At 39.1% G+C, this 21,294-nt stretch overlaps 1 protein-coding gene across 2 annotated transcripts in view; it reads right to left on the bottom strand.

The window, feature by feature from the left end:
- Window positions 1-2,318: 2,318 nt before the first annotated feature.
- The window catches only part of ZNF536 (zinc finger protein 536), a 318,653-nt gene continuing 299,677 nt past the window's right edge, over window positions 2,319-21,294 (bottom strand). Inside the window, exons 5-6 of one of the 2 annotated variants that reach the window (XM_020985064.2) lie at window positions 12,749-14,323; window positions 2,319-3,400 (exon numbers count right to left, since the gene is read on the bottom strand). In XM_020985064.2, the coding sequence (XP_020840723.1) occupies window positions 3,393-3,400; window positions 12,749-14,323 (1,583 nt within the window). In that variant the 3' untranslated portion in view covers window positions 2,319-3,392. Of the gene's footprint in view, window positions 3,401-12,737; window positions 14,324-21,294 lie in introns of those variants that run through there. The other variant, XM_020985063.2, reaches the window with a different exon arrangement.

The raw sequence follows: 21,294 nt of genomic DNA, 5'->3' as shown, positions 1-21,294 counted from the left end.
TTGGACATAGCTGTTTGCATTTTGTCTTCCCTATTAAGTTGTGAGCTCCTTGAAAGCAGGGTCTGTCTTTTGCCTTTCTTTGTGTTCTCAGTGCTCAGCAGCATGCCTGGCACATTGTTGGTACTTAATAAATATTTGTTGTCTTAACTTGACTGTATTGGTGATTTTCAACACAACAAGAAGAAAACAGAGGATTAAAAACTTTACCTGAATACTCTTCCTAATCAGCACCACTTTCCTCTCTTTCCTCATGTGTAATACAATCTCCCAAGAAAGGGCATCAAGTGTTTGTAAATATAAATGAGAAACAGTCTCTCCCATGAGAAGTCCTTGGAGAACCTGAACAGAGTCCTCAGGTAAGTGCTGACACAGCTCACACCCACCCTAGTGATGCCAATGCAATTTTCTAATCGCAATTTGGGATGCAACGTTATGAACCTGGGTCATGCTGTTAAGATGAGTACGACTTTACCCATCATGGAAATGTTTAGCTCATTCACACTTTCCACAGTATGCTGAAGGGGGTATTTTCCTCTCCTGATACTTAGGTTTGCATAACGCTCTTTTCTATTGAAGATAAAAGTATATATTTTGAAGAGAATGGCTGTTGGTGCCCAATTTGGCTCAAGTCTCATAGAATTTATCCCTAATCAGGGAATGGGAGGTGGGAAAGGGGCCATGCAATCCAATATTTATGTCTTTGAGGTCTGGATCACTGTAACAGTTTTATCATAAGTACCATGGAGGATTTTTCTACTAGTCAACAGCAATGTAATTGTTCCATGCCTGAACTACAGCTTTTTCCCAGTGTGACACAGAACACTGAAATGTCAGGCCCTGACTCACAGAGTTTAGGTGGAATTAATAAAAAGTACTGACAGGTTATTCAAACTGACAATTTTAATAGAAATTTGTCACTGGGAAATAGATTCCACTGTGTTTCTGCTCCCCCTTCTTACTCTGTCAACTATGTAGTAGGTATTTAGGGACATAAGTAGGGGTGGGGAGATAGGCTCAATGCTTAAAATTTCCACAGTAGAAGTATGGGCACTTTCTCTCAGAAGCAGCTCTTGTCTGGCAAAAGATAGAATTTGAAATAAAGGCTACTAGAGAGAAAGAACAGGTATTAACTATTCTTTTTATTAACTATTCTTAATGCAATTAAGATAGTTCATCCCATAATATGGCTCATAGTAAAAAAAAAATTCCCCAAAGTGTTAGGGTGGCAGGCCAAATCCCATTATCACAAACATGGGCACAACAATCTGATTTCTAAGCTTGAGCCAATGGTTCAATAATCTCACCATGCCAAAATTTGAGACTATAAGAACTTTCCTCCCACAATTTTTGACATAAGAAGATTTGACTTGACCTCTGCCCAGAGATGTAACTATAGTGGGACAAACAGAGCTTTGATTCAGGGCAGCAACACTCACAGGGCACAATGACAGTACTCACAGTTATTCAGCAATGTAGACAACTGATCTGAGGACCTGAGTTAGCAAAAATAATTACTTAAAATAGGAAACTCCCAGATGGTACCCTGCCTATACCCAATGGTCAAATCTCAGGTGAACTCCTACCCACCTCACTTCCTGAAAGCCTTGAAGCCTACAAACAGCAGCCTTATGGTGTCCTGGGGTCCCTGTCCAATGGAAGCTGGTGATCTTGCATGCATAGCTCCGCCACCACAACAAAGTCTTATGTATCAAGGTCTCTCCCCTCCCCTGTAAGCTCAAATAAATTTGAAATAAAAGTTAGTTCTAATGTGTGATTTTTTTTTTGCGCTGCTCCCAAAAGCCAAAATTGCTAGTTATGGTTCTGCCTCTTCTCATTTTTTAGGGGACCTCTGACGGCAGTGTTGAGAAGGCCCTGTTTTCTCGGTGCCTATGTGCACCATGTTTCCAGGGTAGGCTTTTCACATGAGCCTGTATGGTAGAGATGGTTCATGACACATCTTTGAAAGACACAGAGATAAACCTGAACTCACTCATGCATACATACACATGCACACATGCATGCACACATGTGTACTCACACACACAGATACTCCCATCGAGTGCTGTACAAAACCCTCTCAAATCAGAAGAACACTCAACAGTCGTATTTTCACGAGCAGTTCATTACAGGGATGTGTCTACAGAGAGATGGAAAATTGCAACCAGTTGTACTGGTTGTTTTGGGGACTGTTATAAAAAATCATTGCCCAAAGATCCTGTGGGGGCTTCCAACACAAGGACTTCAGGAAGGACAGAAAAGAGAGAAAGGGAAGAGTCGGTTGTGGAATGAATTAACATAATGACTCCAAACTACACTAATGTTTCACAGCTTTTTTTTTATTAGCAATACCAAGATAAGTTATTGAAGCAGTTTTTGTATTGTTTTACATTCCATTCATAGGTGACCTAACTTGTAACTCCACGTACAGCACATTTAAAGATATATTTTGACACTTATTCAGAAAGCTACAATTATTATAACTTACATGCCTTCATTACCAGGAAAACCTTAATATATTTTCTAATTACTTCAACAATACTCTATTCCAAAGCACACGATAACCCAGTACAAGTTTACACATTTCGCTTCAATCACCATTTTTTTTTTAAATTGTGGATATCAAGGTGCTGTTCACTGAATTCTACTGTCATCTCCTCCTGGTTCATATTAGGACCTGACACAATATTAAACTAGCAATATTACTGCTTAAAGAATATGAAGCAAGATAAAGACTGCACTTTTCTGTATTCTTCTAAAGAGTTACAAAATACAGGACAATTAGACACTCAAGCAGCAGCAGCAAAAAAAAAAAAATCTTGGGGCCAAATCTTTAGAGGCCTGTGGTGAATGTACAAGCAACACCCACATACTCGCACGCATGAGCACACCTATTGTGCACATACCCTGTTGAGTGCATGATTGAGGCAGCACAATGCCATTTGGAGTGTGTGTATTTGTGCATGTTTGTGTTTGTGCATGTATATGTGTGTGTGTGTGTGTGTGTGTTTAGTCCAAGGTCAGGTTTTCCCACAGGTGAACGGACGTGTAAATGGTATGGGGGGGGGCCTCCATTTCACAAATATTTGTCCCTGGGGACCTAAATTTTTACTGAGAATTTTCCCTCAAATTTGAGTGACTAAGCCTTCAAAATCCATGACTAATAGATGAACATATGGGCCAGTATTTTTAGCCATCCGTGGTTATTTGTTATAGATATTGTAGGTTGGTGTGCCTTGTGTATACACATACCTGTGCCAATAGTCATTATTTATTAAACACACATATGTGTATACATTCTTCTCTTGGCTTTACATAATTAACAAGCTGCAGGTAATCATCGAGGAGAATGGGAGGGCAATAGCAACTCCAGATATACCGAATAGAACTGGGGGTCACTTACCTGCAAGAAAATGGGCAGATTTATTAAACAATCCTGAAATAATTCCTGGCTAGATACATTTGAGAGCTAGGCTAATACTACAATTTCTAATTGTTTAATGTAAGAGATGATAAAGCAATATTTATAAGTTTGGCCCTTCAATTCCTGGCTAAAGCAAGAATGGTCTGAATTACTAGAGCAGGTTGGTAGTTAGATATAGAGGTACTGTCTATCAGATACATGTAATAGCAGATAATTACTGTTTATATGAAACCTGGGCTTTATAAATAGCGTCTGGGAAAAAATATGTATCTTTCACCAGCTAAGACTCAGCATATATCTAGAGGGCTCTCAATTCAAATCATCATTTGGAGTTGGCAAAGACTGAAAAAAAAGCAGCTACAAAGGACAGAAAGGATAAGCAACCCTATCAGGGAGCTAAGGAAATATCTTTTCTGATGGACACGGAAAAGCTGGCCTAGGCTGAGACTCAGCATCCCGTCAAGGAGTGAGAGGTTGGCTCTAACAAACACCTGCCTTCCTTCCTCTTCAAGGCAGGGTGTTTAAAAACTGAGCCTCAGCGTTGATGGGGTCCCCCTTCCTCTGCTATAATCTTGATTGATGACTAGATGGGAGGTGTGATGGAACCCAAGGACTCTGTTCCCCCCGTGAAAGCTATATAGACTTTGCTCCAGCTTAGGAAGCTCTGCAGATTCAGATAGTAGCTTTTTGAGCCAAAAATATGCAGCAAAAAGAAAGGAACATAAACACGGCTAAATGTCACCAGTGTTTGCAGACTTACAGCCACCATCCATTTGTTTGTTCTGAAATGACTGGTGGACCATTTGGCAAACACAATGAGATTCATACAACAGTCCTGTTATCCTGTGGTGCAAACGACATCACACCAGTGGCATTCCCTTTTAATTAAAAAACAATAATAATAATCAAGGAGGAGGAGGAGAAAAAAATGCCATAGGAGTTTGGTTTAATGTCACTACACAAATGATACTGCCTCCACCTCAATGGGGTAAAAAATAAAGGAGGAAGGGGAAAGGAAATGGAAACTTGCCCAGAACTGAGCATCTTGACAGGGAATCAAGTCAAGGGAAAGCCATCTTTGCTGATCCTCACGAGAACAAAAAAGGAAAAGAAGGTGCAACCTTTGGCAAGGCTGCTGGCTAAAGAGGGAAGGGTCAGGTGCTACCATCATGCCAGCTGTATCACAAGGCTTATGAGAAAGAGTGCATGAAAGCAAACTTCCAAACACTTCTCATTTGCAGCTACTCCAGGGCCAGGATGTGCAAATTCAAGGCCCAGTGATCATGTAGACTTGAACCTGACAGCCACTATTGGAGTTAATGGTCAAATTGTAAAATACAGATTTCATCATTGGTATCCATTCAAAAGCAATTCCTCATACCAAGGTTTTGGTTTTGGCACAGCCATGGTTCTAAAAGAACCATCTAACTAAGGGAATGAGTCAAGGTGTCATTATTGTTAATATACTTTTTACTAGATCTCTGATTTCATTGGCATAAGAAACACCTGATGAGGAAACTCCCTTTACTATTATACCATAGCACCTGTTCTGCAACTCATAGGCTTAGAGAGTTCTCTGGAGACATTAAAAGGTTAAGTGACTTATCCAAGGTTATACAGCCAGAATGTGTCAGAGGCAAGATTTGACTTGAACTCAGGCTTTCCCAACTCCAAGGCCAACTTTTAATCCAATGTGCTGTTTCTCAAGGTACTGACATACACTCAAGAAAGACCAGAGTCCTATAAAAGATACTTCTAATATCTCCCAAAGTCATGACTTCATTGGCTTCTGTTTTATTTGTTTGATTTTACCCAGGATATCTCAGATAACTGGTCTGGATTCTTTATCTTCTCATTCCAACCAATGTTCTACTTTAGAATGGCCTACGCTTACTGTACTACCCTTGAACCTAGAATCATCTCTATGGATAATGGTATCCCTTACCCCAAAGACAATGATAGTATTTTATATTAACTTAGCCTTTTATCATTTTTTGAAGTGTTTTCACTTACAATAACCAGATCTCTGCTAGAGGCCTCTAATTTACTATAAGAAATTGACCATTTTCTGGTAAAAGCTACATTGGAGTCTTTTTACTGCATGTAACTATCACCCTCTTACCTCCACTGCTATCATGTAATACTAATAATTTAGCATAATCATAATATAATCGACAGGACCATTTTCAAAACTAACCTTTTCAGACCAAGAAAAGATCATCAACAATGTGGCCTGATGGATGCGAGGGTTGAAAAGTTTGAAAGAGGAAACATGACAATATGCCTCTCCTTTTAATCCAGTTTTAGACTCACAGGGTTTCTATAGTTATAGTGATGTACCTACATCACAAAAGATTCCATTACTGTTAAAAGATGTGTAGACCATCCGACATGATTTACCTTGTGCTAGACTCCCACTCAAGAATGTGTTTCTGAGTTGGGGAGATGGCTTCATTTTGAAATTTAGTGAAAACTCAAGAGGACCCAAATTGAAATGACACTTATTACTATTCAAATACATTCTTTTTTTTTTAAAGTGCTTTAATATCTCTCTTTTTCCATCGCATTCTCATACTATCATTTTGAGAGCAAGCAAAATATTATTAAACCTGTTTTAGAAATGAGAAAGCTGAGGCCTACAGAGGGTAAGTCACCTATCCTAGGTCAGATATCAAATTAGAAACAGAACTTTAAGAATCTAGTCCCCTGACTCCTAACTCAATGATCTTTCTGACATAACATGAGGCCTTTTGGTTGTAGTGTGAGGAATACATAGAAGCTTATATTTCCTGACGTTAAGGATTTGTAAGCATTCTGTAGAACAGCTTCCTTAAGATCTTTAAAATACAGTAGCCATCTGGTGACCCCAAAGGAGGCAGATATCTATTTACCCTACCTGTAAGCAGAAGGAAGATCTACATGAGCTCTCCAGGTTTCCCCCAACTCTGTTATTCTATGAATGTACTATCTCTTCCAAGTTTTTTCCTTCTTTTACTTGGGTTTATTCCCCCACTATAGTAGGCAGGAACTTCATTGCCTCAGTCACTGCCCAGTCTTGCTCTCTCTTGCTGCTGCTCCCAGGCAAGCTCCTGCTGGGGTCCTGTGCTCATTCTGTTCCCGAGGGCAGCTGCAGGGACATGTGTCACCCTATACTTTTAGTCCATGGAAGCTAAAGTGGGGACTTTGATACATACCCTCAAATCATTATGATACGACACCTAGTAATCTTCAACCAAATTCTCCTCCAATTCAGAATTCCCACTGGGGAGAAAATGCCTCTTTTTTTTGGTTAGAGTTTTGGGGGATTTTTCTCAAATTTTCATACTCCTTTGAGAAATGACTCATACGAAACAGTATAAAACATGCAGTTTATAGAAAAGGGCTCAACAGTTATTATTAACCTCAATAATTATTAAGCAACTTTCTCACTAGGTCTTTCTGAGGACTGAATTACCCGATTTGGTATACTATCTAATGGCATATTTTCTTTCAAATCTATGTTGGACTTTGTGATAGATAAAATACACATGTGTCTATATGTATGTATATATACACACAGATAGACACATGTATAGGCACATGTATGTGTATATATCTATGTCTATATCTATCTATCTATCTATCTATATACACAGAGAAATGTATATGTATATATTGACCTATGACAAATTGATTTTTTAGAAAAAGGTAGAGGGAGAGGTGAGCAGCATCCTTAAATCTGGTTTCATAATGGAGATTCTAAGGGCCAAGGAGAAATGTGGTAGTCAACCTATTGTCTACTCAACATGCCCTAAAGGGTTTTCCATCAACCCTGCCCATTAGATTTTCAAGGAAAACCTAAGTCATATTAGGACAAAAGTAAAGGCCAATATCAGGGAAGGAGAGAGACAGAACTAAGTGCAACAATCCCAACTAAGCTGCTGCAGGTCAAGTTTAGGACCAGGCATTGACTGGCATCTCCTCAAAGACAGAGAATCCAGAGACAGTAGTACTGTCTGGTAAAGTATTCTCCAGTGTATTTACATACCCAGTGTCCTGCAGCCACTTCTCATACCAGCCTTTGAAAAGTCTAGTTATCTTTGAGTATACAAAATGAAACATTCTCCTTCTGCTGGGTAGCCTAGCATCTCCAGTGAAGCCTCTTGATGTTAAAGAAGTGTATGATGGAACTGTAGTATCTCAGGGGTTTTCTATCTGTGAAAGGATTTCTTAGAGCATCTCTTCCTACCTTAGCTAAACAGACCACCCCATAACATCAGAACAACTTCTATCTGATATCCAGTATTGAGAAACTTATGTCCTCTGAGTCAGCTCATTCCACTTTGGGGCAACTCTAATGGAGAGGAAATCTTTTCCTCACATGGAGCAAGAATCTCCCTCTGCAACTTCAGATCAATGCTCTGGGAACTATGCAAAACAAATCTAATAATTGTGTTCCCTGTGATAGCCTTCCAAATCCTCGAAGATAGCAAAATCGTGTTCCTTTCAGGCTAAGTATCTCCTGTTCCTTCAAAGAATGTTCACATAATTGTTTCCAGACTCCTTTTCATCCCAGTCACACCTTCCTTTAGAGAAAGGCACAGTTTGTTAATATCAGTCCTGAATGTGGTATCCAGAACTGCATATACTATTCCAGATGTGCTCTGAATAGGACAGAGGATAATGGGACTCCCTCATTATGGACACTATGCATCTGTATGTGTAGCCTAATTATTTCATTAGTTTTAAACTGCCATGTCATATTGTTCACTTGCATAGTGCTTGAAGCCTACTGAACTTCCAGCTCTTTTTATGTGAACAGTTTTCTCACTCTATCTTTCCTAGTCTATGTTTATAGGGTATTTTTTTAAACACAGTGTAGGACTTGATGATAATTCCTATTCAACTTCACCATATCAGATATGGCTCCTCATTCTAGAGACTGAGACTTTTTTGCATCCTGATTGTATAATCCAACATATTAGTTATCCTTCCTAGTTCTGTTCTAGTTCATCCCTAGATTTAATAAACACATCCATCTATGCCTTCCTTGGAGTCATCGATGAACAATATTGAACAGCACAGAGCCAAATCCCACTGATTTAGAAACCAAGTTCTCTTTCTAGTTCTTGATTGACATAAATACCTCTCTGGCCAAGTCACTGTCCTACTGTGTAAATACTAGTCCTGCTCTGTCAAGAGGCTGTAGGGTTTCTGTCTTGTTACAAATGTTAAGTAAAGGTCAAACATCCCCTTACAGAAAGCTTCAAGGGCACATCAAAATTTCTTTGCTAATACTAGAGTTCTCTTGTAGAGATCGCTATTCAAAGCCAATAGGCCATCTGCTGGAACTTGGAAATCTCTTCATTAAGCTGATATTTTATGGCAGTGGGATATGACAAAATGGGATATAACCAGTAAGAGGATTTGACCTACACTAATAAAACAAAGTTGTGTCTTCCAGCTTCATCCAAAATGCCTCTTCACTTAGTGCCAGACCCTTCAAAGGCATGTCACATCTGTCAGGCTAACCTGACATTGCAGTTTCTTGGGTGGCAAGATAATATATTTGGAAATTCATATCCTAGTTCTTTGAAATTGAAGTTTGTGTATTACAAGTAACCCAGGGCTCAAGCCTGGGTTATATAAGTACCATTAAAAAAAAAATCTGCGCTCTTCCCTAATGTAATGAAAATGTCAAATTTGTTTCTCTCTTGTTTGTTCTTCCTTCATTTTTTTTTTCTTTTAAGAAATTTATTGATTTGCTTTGGACCTCTGAGTTAATCAATGTAGGGAGCTCCTTCCATGACAAAGATCAGCAATTTGTCTATAATTTATAGTCTTGGAGAGTTGAATGGGACATCAGAAGAGTAAATGACTTGTCCTTAGTCACACAGGTGGTATGTATCAGTGGCAGTCTTTCTGACTCCAAGATCAGCCCTTTATTCATTTATACTGTGTTGCCACCCCCTTCCTCCTAGTGCAATAATTGAGGGAGGGAGGAGAAGATAGGCTATTCTGTAATTCAGGTATATAAGTTAGCATTGCCTCCCAGTTCAATATTTGAAAGATATTAGGTAATGTTCAAATAAAGTTAGACATGAAGTACTAGTGAATGGGCCTCAGAACAGAAATTCATGTCCCACCTTTTCATATGCCAATTGAGTGATCCCAGGTAAGTCTCTTAACTCCTTAGTGCCCCCAGGTAATTCTCTAAGACTAAATCACAGAGTAGCTGCTGTTCTGTTTGAGGGAGTTAATGCCTATATCAATGAAAACATAGATCTAGTAAAAAGAAAAAAAGACTTCGGGCATGAGAAAGAAATTCACCTTAAAATGTAAAATTTAACCTGAAACATGGGTACTATTTAACAGATTACAGGTTCTCAAGATAACATGAAGCTCTGTTCACTGGCAAATGTGAGATGGTCTGATGAACTTTTTTGGTGAGCTTACTAGAATGTGCTCTTATCCACCAGGTGAGTTATGCAGGCACTTCTACCATATGCTTCTATGAGACAGAAAATGGAAGTTCTATTTAGGAAAAAAAACCCCATAACAACAGCTAACCTCACTCCTACAAACATGGTTCCACATGTGCAATCTGATGGGAGGATTTTAGGGCCTGAATGCTGTCTTTTTCTGTCTTTCTTTTCTCTGAATTTCGGCTTTCACTTGAATGATTTCAATCATAGCTTCAATTCCCCATTCCAATTTGAGTGCAATAGACACCATTTTAGACTTTGAACTGTGATTTAAAAGAAGTTGAATTTAGACAGACCTAAGTTGGCAATGAGTATCTAGCTAGGGTCAAGAGAGAGAGGTAGAGGGAAATGATCACCCAAGGACATTTAATTATAGTGTTAATGTTAATTACATTTAGAATGTTGAGGGACGGTGTATGCATGTGTTTTGGCTTCTTGAAACTATCAGATGCGTTCTGTGCAAAGTCGGGTCAGAAAAGCAAACTAGAGAGTTTGAGTAAATAGGCTGCTGGGTTGTTTTTGTTGTGGTTTTGGGTTTTGTATGTTTGTTTTGGTTTTGTTATGTTTTTACCTCTTCCTCCCAAGTACTCATTGATGTCCTGTACTTACAACTTGTTAATGAACAGGGATGGAGACAATTTCATTTTTTCCCTATGGACTTCTGTAAAACAGAGTCTGAAGGACCAATAAGGGAATAACAGTGTAAGGAGAGGAAAACAAGCTAATGGGGAAGGAAGTCTCCAGGCTAGATATCCCATCCAGTAGAGATAGAGAGAAATTATTTTGAGGTGAACTCTGAACATGGGCAGGAGAAGATGGACATGGTACCCATAATCAGGGGAAAATGGAATCAGAATGAGGTATTCCCATAAAGTTTACAAGTTTAGCATCATCAATCTCTTCTTGGCGGAGAGGGGTAGGCACGCATCATGGCTGCTGTACCACAATGGCTGAGGGCTTGATTAAGAACTGTTTTTGTACATACCAATGGAAATGTCAGCTGGGAGTCGTGAGCTGCTATTTTGGGAGGGGAGCGGGGAGGACTCGCATTGCAGCTTCGGTAGAAATAGCTTACAAAATGGAACAGACTCTCTAATGTTGTTGAGCTGTGCTCCCCAGCCCCCCATGCCTCCAGTTAAATAGGATACCATTGGGCAGGCTTCATCAAAGGCAGGCAGTCTTCCTGCTGCATTGATAGGAAGATGGAAAAATTAATAGGGGTAATATGAGCTCATTTCAATAATAATGAGCTTACTAACATGCCAGTTTTTGATCTTTTCTGATGCATGGATTCCTGGCAGTAACTATGGTCCTATGTAGGTAGTTAAAAGAACTGAAAATAGACTTAAAAAAAAAAGCCCCAATCCCAAACTTAAAAAAAAAAATAGAACACTTAAAAGTCAGTCCAATTTTTCCTTTTCTTCTTGAGAAGCGCCATTTAACTCCTTTCCTCCCCACCCTTAACTTTTTTTTAACAACTTCAAAAGTAATGAATTGTATTTGGCTAAAAATAGATCAGGGGGGTATGGCTAATGGGGCTTTGCGAATCATGTGGCATAAGGAACTGTCAATATTTTTTTGAGCTGTCAGAAATCCATTTAGTGATTTTTGACAATTCAAAAAAAATATTTCGGACTACCCGATTCTGTTCTCAGTGAATTAGGGAAGGGGAGGGAAAGGAGAGATACATCAACTCAATTTATGCAGCCAGACTATAGCTTCCTGTAGCTTGTTACCGAATGATAGGAAGCAGCCTCCTGTGGCCAGCAGTTCTCTCTGATGGAGAGATTCTCTTTCAATTTTTTTTTTAAATCAGGAAAAAAAGCAGTTAAAATCCATTTCTAGATTATAGACACCACAATGCTTGCCATCCTCTCTTTTTCCTCTATTAGTTTACTTTCTTAGAGTGGATAAGTAGTTGAAAAGGGACTAAATAGGGTCTGAAAAGTGTTTTTCACAGAACTACTCAAAGTTGAGGATACCTGTGCTTGCAGGATAGCCTGTTTCTCCCACCCTGGTTTTTTTTTTTCCTCCCAATTTTATATCCATCCAGATGGCTCCAACTTTGTTTAAAAACAAAACAAAGGAGAAAAAACCCACCATGGGGCAACTATGCTTTATGAGGAAGTGTAAGTGTAATGTGCAATGCCAGTTTAAAGGGTAGATTATGTAGGAATAATCAGGGATAAATAGGATCACAGCCTTTAAGTTACCTGTAGGAACACTCCTAATCAGGCAATTCACTGCCATATAGCCCCTGTTAGAACTGCCAACAGACAATAATCTAAGCCCTGGATAATTAAAGACCACTGCCTTCTGCTTTCCTCAAACTGAATCACAAAAGCCTTAAATCCTAACTCCCTAATTAGAGAGAGGCCCAGGCAGTCACTTGGTCTGGATTTTGATTAGTGTTAGGTGATTTGAGTATCTTCTAAGTCAACATGAAGAAAAGTTTAAGAAAGCAAGGTTGGCTTAGCAAAGCATTGAGGATTTCTCTTAGGAGTCTGACAGAGAAGTTGAAAATACTGAAAAGTTTTCAAGTTACCATGTCTTTTTTTTTTATTATATAAACTGTTTTCCCCTCCAAAATATGGATTAAAAACATGTGCAGTCAATACTGTGGATCCCCTCTTCATGTCCCTCACACAGGTTCTTTAGACTTGGATGACACAAATAATATGATTTCAAAAATGTCTTTTTTAAAATGGATTCATTGTATGATTGTCTAAATTGCACATACAGCGTTACCTATGTTTAATTCCAAATTTTCTAACGGACATTTTGCCCTATGTATTTTTTTAATGCACCATTTGGCACTAATCTTTTGAGAAAGGAACTCAAGAAAGAGGATTCTAAAACTTACCACACAAGTCTGGTCTCTTGACACATCCACTACTTGCTGTGCTACTCGAAAGTCCATTAAAGGCTGCTAAGCCTTCAGAGCTATAGGCTCTTAGGACTGACAACATGTTCATCTGCTTCTCCAGGACCTGGGGCCCTGGGATCTGTTCTGCTTTCATCACCCCTGTGGAGGTGTCATGGGATGGAAGAAGATTTGGGCCGTGCCACTGCTTCTCGGACGTTTGGGGCAAAGGTGAGACAAGTCCTTGGGCCGGCTGGGAGGCAACGGCGTTGGGGAGGCTGTCTCCACCATCGGTGCTGCTATCCTTGTTAAGGACAGACAATTGTTTGCTCATTATTTCAGGTTCTGTCTCAATATCCTCCTCTTCATTGTTTTCCTCCTTGGAAGATTCCATGTCTTCAGACGAGGCAATGTCAGACAGGTCATCAGTAGCGTTTTTGTTCACAGACTCAGGGAGCAGGATCGTTGGGTCATCTTCAGGCTGCAGTTTGCCTTCAGGCTCATTGTTAGCACAAGAGGATCCTGAGCCCATGACTCCTGGGTAAACCCCAAATTGTTTGTAGAAGTCTGAAGTAAAGTTGCAAAATGGCGGATCCATATGACCAGACCAGGCAGAGTTCTTTTGTTCTCCCAGAGTCTCCTTGCCATGACCTTGGGCCATCTTCTCAGAAGTAGAGTCAAGGTGGGTAATCACATTGGAGATTCCTACCTCTTTGCTAGATTGTACGGTAGAAGGGAGCAAGCCAGTTTTGCTCACTTCCCTGGCTTGGTCCTTGCCATTTCCTGTAGCTACCAAACCACTGTCTTTACGTCTAGTTTTGCCCAAGTGATTGGCCTGGAGGTGAAGGGCCATCAATTCCATTGATGAAGTCGTAAAAGAACAGAACAAGCAGCCATGCCATGCAATGTTATCTTGAACAGTCACCGAAGAGCCTGGGAGAGAAGCTGCATCTGGCCTTACGGACAAATCCAGCGGTTCATACTGAGATTTCTCTGATTTCCTCTGGGAGGATTTTCCACTATTTTTTTCCTCACCACCATCTGGTCCATGGACTTTCATGGAAAGTGGATCTGATAGGGCTTTCTCCTTTACTTCCTTCTCTTTCTTCAAAGAGCTCAGGACAAAGCTATCCATGAAGGCTTGCAAAGAGCCTTGGAAGTTGACCCCATTGCCTACGATGCTCTGATAGGCTCGTCCAATTTCAGAAAAGTGTGTACCTTTGGAAGGGAGGTCAGAGCCCTTCAGAGTCTCTGAAGAAGTCTCAGAAGTCATGCCTACAGCCTGCCCTGAATGGTCCCCAGATGAAAGCATTCCTGATGTCCATTGCTGCGAGACAGCGCCACCTCTGAAATCAATCCCTGGGAGACCCTTAAAGGCTCCCCTCAGAATGTCCGGCCTGATAAACAGAGATGCTTTGCTTGACGTCTCTTCCTTATGATCCTGGCTTGGAGGCTGTCCAGAGAGTGGCCCAGCACCATTTTGTCGTTCCCGATGGTGTCGTTCTAAATGGTACTTTAAGGATGCAGACTGAGTACCAGCATAATCACAATGGGGACATTTGTAGGGTTTCTCACCTGCAGATTGGAGTACAAGAGATAAAAGAAAGAACATACATGTTTAATGCATTTTGGTGTGTGGAGTAGGAATGGAAGGATCAACATTTGTTCTTTGAAACAAAGCAGCTCAAAGTAATAATTAGTTATAGAACAACTGTTTTTTAATAGAAGAATAATTCATAGTCTTAAGCTTTTTTAATGATTTTGTACCAGTTGGGACTATTCAGGAATGACATACTATCTACACACAATTAGCTATCTTTTTCTTTATCTAACATGTGAAAACTGCTGTAGATTTAAAAGCTATGATTATGAAAATTAAGCATAATAATTTCAACCACAGTGATCATTAAAAGTAGAAGTTTAAAAAGACAAAGTATGTAACAAATGGATGGTTGCAATATTTTGTGTATACAATAGCTCTGAAATTTGTTTAAATTATACACATGGAAACCATTTTTAAACCTAAAAATTTTATGGCACTGTTACGCAAGACTGAAATGAATGATTTAAGTCTTGCTCTGCAGTAAATCATGGATATAATTAGCAAATGGCATACTGCACAAGTAATTTATCATTATTTGGAGGGCACCATTCCAGAAGGATTCAAAGATCTGCAGACCGACTGCATTGTTTCTAAATAAAGAACTATAAATACAGATTCTATAAAATATTAATACCATTACAGTGCATTATGATTGCAGCATGTAAAGACATATAGTTAAGATAAAAAGTAGTCGATAAAATGTAAAAGAAAATGAGTAATAAAAAGGTGCAAAATATATTTAGTTTCTGTATTTGAAATTAACATTATCTACTGGCCTTTGCAGTGCCTTAAATTTGTACTAATGGCAAGCCTAACGCTCGGGTAGTAAAACGTGTAATTTACCTATAATAAGCGCTTTCTAGAGAATAAAAATAGCCTTAAATAGCATTTTAAAACATATAAGATAATTCTCATGAATTAAATATTTATTTAAATTCAGCATCTCCCCCCCCCGCCCTGACTTCTATTGTTCTTTCTCTATGGAAGATATATGTAAACTGATACCTGCCCGTGCAGTGTAACAAGAAAGGAGAGGTGCCTAAATACATGTGCATTTAAATATATGTAGAGAACTTGTTAGCAATCCAGGGCCTTTTCTAGGCTCCAGTGCTGAGATACTGCCAGAAAGAGATGGGGCTATGACAGTGCCTTGAGCTTATTTATAATGGTGCCCTGTCAATATTAGCAATTATTTCTGTGAGGAAGCTCAGTGTGGCAAGAGACTGTTTTCTTTCCTCTGTTCTTTTTCTCTGGCTGATCTAAAAGGTAACAGCAAATCATCTGTGAATGGTAGGTCCTGAAAACATTTATTTCTTCTAAGTCTCAGACAAATGGAAAGAAAATTGAACCAAGGACTTACAAACTTCACGAGGTACCCAGGTGTTAATTGGTAAGTCACTTGGAGAGACTCCAGGGCATTTAAAATGAGAAAGCCCAGGGTACCAGGTTCTTAGGAAAGGACTCCACCCCTTCCTTTGGACTGGAAGCTTTTACCTTAAGAAGCCTATTCACAGCTTCCATGAGCCTCTCTAAGATCTAGGTAATTGGTTACGTATTTCAGTCAAGTCTACAGGTAACTAAGGGTCTCAATGATGCCAACTCCTCTGATGCAGTACTTCCACTGGAGAAATGGGCTGCCAGGGTCATCTGTGGCCAATGACCAACTGTGTCTTTATTACTTTCAGGTGGAAGGCTAGTCTTCCCATAGCGAAAGCATGACAAAGAGCTTTGAGATTGTCTATTTTTTTAATGGTAAAACATTCTCTCTCCAATCTCCTAATAATTCCATGCCCAATCTCCCTCTTCTAGTGGATCGATCTCTGACCAGTCAGGGCCCTAGAACATTAGCAGCTCATGAGACAAGGTTGTGATGCCCACATTTGTACTATTGCATCAGACCTTGTATCATTTAGTCACTGCAGACTTTTATGGTCCAGGGTTGAACCCAGATACCTCAGAAACCAGAGGACATCACCAACACTGTCGTGGACATGTTAGGATAATTCATGTCCACTGAAACTCAAGTAAGTTGTCTGAGCTCAAAAAAAGCTCAGAGGAATGACTGACCTCTGGAGTGCCTGATGCCAGAACTGACTCAGTCGCCTCAGAAAAGACCCTGAAACCTACCTTGGTATATTTCTCAGCCAGAGGATCAACTTCTGTATAAGTAATCCCAGATAACTGTCCAAGTATGCTCAGATAACAACAACAAAACTCACTTTTATATAGGACTTGAAGGATTACAAAACACTTTTCTTATGATACCCTTTAGGGGTCAGAGAGAGGTACATTTTGCATAGCCAGAGAACATTTGCGAATATTGGGCTAGCAGGATATCCTTTGAAAATTATATTTGGGGCATCCGAAATTCAAACAACTCCTGATCTATAAATACAAATCAAATGATACATGAGACTCCAATTAATGACAGTGAATAAAGGTAGGGAGTATTGACCTAGAGGGGACTCTGCTGAATTTGAAAATCAATCAATTAGCAGGCATTTATTAAGCACCTACTATGTGTCAAGCATTTAGTTAGGCATTGGGGAAACAAAGGCAAAAAATGAAATTATTCCCACTTCTAAAGGGGTTTTATATTTTAATGGAGGATAGATTAGGAAGTGAATTAATAAATGCTTAACTGTATCTAGGAACGATTTTGGTAGTAAAAATTAAACTTTTTTTTTGTCTGGGCCTTTACCAGGGACAAGCATATATTTCTTCAGCTTGAGGTGCCATTCCACAAGGGAGACTGCAAGGAGAACAACAGTAGATATAATAATTAATAATAATACTATCATGGCATTTATATAGCACCTACTATGTGCCAGGCACTATGCTAAGTGCTTTACCAATGTCTCACTTGATCCTTATAATAACCCTGGGGGTGGGAGGGTGGGTTGTGCTATTAGTATATCCATTTTATAGCTGAGAAATCTGAGGCAAAGAGAAGTCAAGTGACTTACCCAGGGTCACACAGCTAGGTCTAGCACTTCTCTACCTAACTGCCTAGGTGTTTCAAAGATGCCTATATGAAGTTGTAGCTATCTAGGACACTAGCTGTCTAAGAATATATGGACAGGTACAAAGAAAGAGCTCAGGAGAAAAAGTTTCTTAGCATATATACTTGAGAGAATGCTTCATAGAAAGATCCTCTCACCATTCAATAAAATTTTAATGTTTGCTGTCTATGAATATTATCTCAGGGGTTCTTCTCCTGGCATCTGTGAACTTTTTTTAAAAAATATTTTGTTAACTATTTCAATATAATTGGTTTCCTTTTGTAATCCCATAAATTGCATTTTATGTATTTTAAAATATTATTCTGAGGAGGGATCCCTATGTTTCTCCAGACTTCAAAAGTAGCATTTGAGACAAATAGTTGGAAGTTCTTGACTTATCCAAAGAGCAGTGAGACCTAAAATATCCTTATAAATCTCACAGTCTAGTGGAAGAGATGAGATAAATGTACAAATAGCTTCAATTGAGGGTAGAGGGATCAGGAAGACTTCATGGAAGAAGTGATACTTGAACTGGGCTTTAAAGGTCAGGGATTCATAGTCTGTCAGAGCTAGAGGGGACCTAGACACTAGCCAGTCCAACTCATTTTCCAGGGGAAGAAACAGAGGTCCAAAGAGTTTAACCAACATGCTACGGTAGAAAGAGCTCCGATTCTGGAGTCAGAAAAGCTGGTTCAAATCCCCTCTTAGACACTTGCTACCTATGTTATTTTAAACAAGTCACAACCTCACTAATCCTCAGTTTCCTTGCAGAATATGAGGGAATTGGACAAAATGTTCTTTGAAGTCCTTTACAACTCTAGACCTATGATCTTATGAAACGTCCAAGGAGCCACAGTAAATTAATGGAAGAGCTGGGACTAGAACTCATGCATCTGATCCAAAGTCCTCCCTGCTCACCTTGTTGTTTCTGTTACAAAGGTCTTTGGGGGATTTCAATAACTAAACTTTCTTGGGCAGGGTTCTTATACCAAACAAAGAATTCTAGGGAGGGAACAATGTACATAGATCTATACAAACTCACATGAGATTATCTAAACTTGGGGTCTGTGAACTTGTTTTCAAACTTGCTGACTTTTCTTCTTCTTATAAAATATTTTTCAGATAGCCCAAACATATTTTGTCACATATTTTGCCTTCTTTAATTGGCCCACCCTGAAAATCCTTGTATTATAGGTATATACTAAGCCGTGGGCTCTTAATCTTTTTTTTGTTTTGTTTTGTTTAGTGGCACCCTTTGGCAATATGGCAGAACAGAATAATGTTTTTATATGCATAAAATAAAAATCACAGAATTACAAAGGAAACCAATTATATTGAAATAAGCATATTTTTCCCCTTCTAAATTCATGGGCCCAGGGAAAACTGTCCATGTGTCCACAAGAAGTCTACGGATCCCAGATCAAGAACTCCCCAAAGTGAATGAAATGTGTGTGCCATCCATAACAGTAGGTTACTTTTGGCCATCCAAGGGCTGTGAGAAAGCAAAGTTCAAATCCTAACATGCCCAAAGGGCTACTTTTCTACTAGCTACATCCCCAAATGAGTACATTTCTTCCCCAAATTCTCTTTCCAGTGAGCCTGTGAACAAGTTTTTAAAACATCGGTCTCCAGACACATTTTTCACAGCATTAGCCAAGTTGAGGTTGAAGTAGCAGCTGATAAGAAGGCCTCACCACCAAACTAGTAAGCCTTTGAAGTCTTGGTCAAAAAGCTTCCAATCTGCTCTTCCCCTAACCAGACATAAACAACTACAGAATCCACCTATAGCCAACAGATGTTTCATAATTTTAAAAGAAGTATATTAGCATCTGAGCATGCCATTTGGCGTAAGTACTCATGAAGACAGATTTATTAGGCCAGCCCAAGCAGGCCCTAAACTTCGGTGGCACCATCAGACTTCTTTGCCAAAGGAAAAGTAAGTGAAAATGACACACCCCCAATCCCAAGCAAGGACTGACTGGGTCAGAGATTTGGAAAAGAATATTCAGTCCAGCCTCACATAATAGGTAACCCTTGGTCACCTTGCCAGCATCACTGTCTAGTTGAATGATGGACCACTTAAGCCGTAAATTAGCCTGTGTTGCCATGTAAGTTGATTGTGGGAACATCTCCAGCTTTCCCAAATTTTCGGATCACCAGTAAGGACTTAATCTTCCCACAAAGATCAGGCCTTTTATCACCTCCAATACTTCTTGAAGTTATTGAGGTAGGGTGGGGCAGGGAGTAGAGATATTTTTATAATGGGGGAAATATTAGAGCCACAAACTAAAGAAAAGACAACAGCTCTATTAAGGTTTGCTGTTCATTTGCCCACCTTGAATGAAAGGAAAGCTTATGAAGGAGGTAAGTCATTGTCTAATAGGGACCTTCCACACTTTCTATCGGAATATCTTCAGACACTACAATGTAAGGCAAAAATCACATAATCCTACAAAAGAGGATTTTGTTGGGAAAAGAAGCATGATAAAATCATGAGTCATCAGTTCATAATTCCAATGGACAAATGAAATTATTGAAGCCATTTTACAGTGAAATTCGCTTCCCAGTGACATAAAATGTATATTCATCATGGGAATATTATTGATAACTTGTCTAATTCTTTAGAAACATATGACTGAGTGGTTTAATTAGTTCATTATGTCTATTTTTACATGGTAACATCTTTTATCATTTGGATCATTCACTTTATACTTCCTACAGCAAAGGAAACATCACAGTTCTGCAGAAATATCATAGGGCTACATTCAAAGTGGAATCACAGCAATGTTAATCTGAAAAAGCTGGGAAGAAGGGTGGGGGAAGTGGGTGTTATTATTTTTCTGTCTAAGACTCCTCTAAATCAGCCTTTTAAAACCAGTTAAATGCTTCTAAACTTATTTTTAAGTCACCCAACCATCCTGCAAAATCCCATTCACTTTTAAGTTCTATAATTAAATATTTTCCCTTATTCACCCCCTATATCTGATATTTATTTAGTCCTTCTACATGTCTTTACTTAGTTAACACCAGGAGAGATAAATATGGTTGTTCCTTTGCAGCGAAGCTTCAGTACATTAATATAAATTGTACACTAATTCCCCCAAAGCATATATATGTTGTAAACCTGAAGACTTTTTACACAGCTGCTTATTGCTAAACAGTGCCTTGTCCAGAAGGGGACAATCTGTGTCTCTAATTGCTGTCACTGAAGCCGAGATTCATTATGTGACTTTCCCATTAAAATGTGAGCATTAATTTGTATAATGAAATATCACCCACTGCAGTGTTCATTAGCCATGCCCTACTGTATACTGCACATTGTTAGCTACCTAGAAACTGTAGTTAATTTCACTAATGGATATTTCCCTACTTAGTGTTTGGTAAGGAATTTATACTGTAACATTACCTCTTAAACTTTTAAGGAAATTTCAATTCAATCAATTATTTTCCACAAAAGTTTGGGATGTCATTAAGGCAGGAAGAGCAAGCCATGTGGTATTAAGGATGAGGACTCTGGAGAAATAAAATGGGCTTTTAGTTCATCTTAGAAATGTAAAAATGAAGGAAGCTTAGTTCAAATTAAAAAAAAAATTCTCTCTACTGTGGGGCACAGACATCTTTTATTCTACATTACTAAGGTGGCTGTTCTCAGTCAGAGAACAACAGCATGCGTCATGTCAACATGCACTTATTAAGTGCTTACTATGTGTCCGGCACTGTGCTAATGCCAGGGATACGATGTGCAAAGTGAATTCATTTTAACCCACTTCATTTTATTAATTTATTCAATGTGTGGCTCTCAACTCTAAACTGGAATAGTTACCTTGCCTAGTGGAGTTAATAATAAAAGTGTCAAAGATAAGCTACGTTTACTACGGGGCATGAGGCACCTGAATTAGGCCTTCTAAACTTTCATCTCTGCATACGTTTATTTACTAGTT

Source organism: Phascolarctos cinereus, unplaced genomic scaffold (genome assembly GCF_003287225.1).
Source record: "Phascolarctos cinereus isolate Bilbo 61053 unplaced genomic scaffold, phaCin_HiC Scaffold_2;HRSCAF=192, whole genome shotgun sequence".
In the NCBI taxonomy this organism is placed as follows: Eukaryota; Metazoa; Chordata; class Mammalia; order Diprotodontia; family Phascolarctidae; genus Phascolarctos; species Phascolarctos cinereus.
Note: the sequence above shows the minus strand (reverse complement) of the source record. Positions and strands in the feature narration are given on the sequence as shown.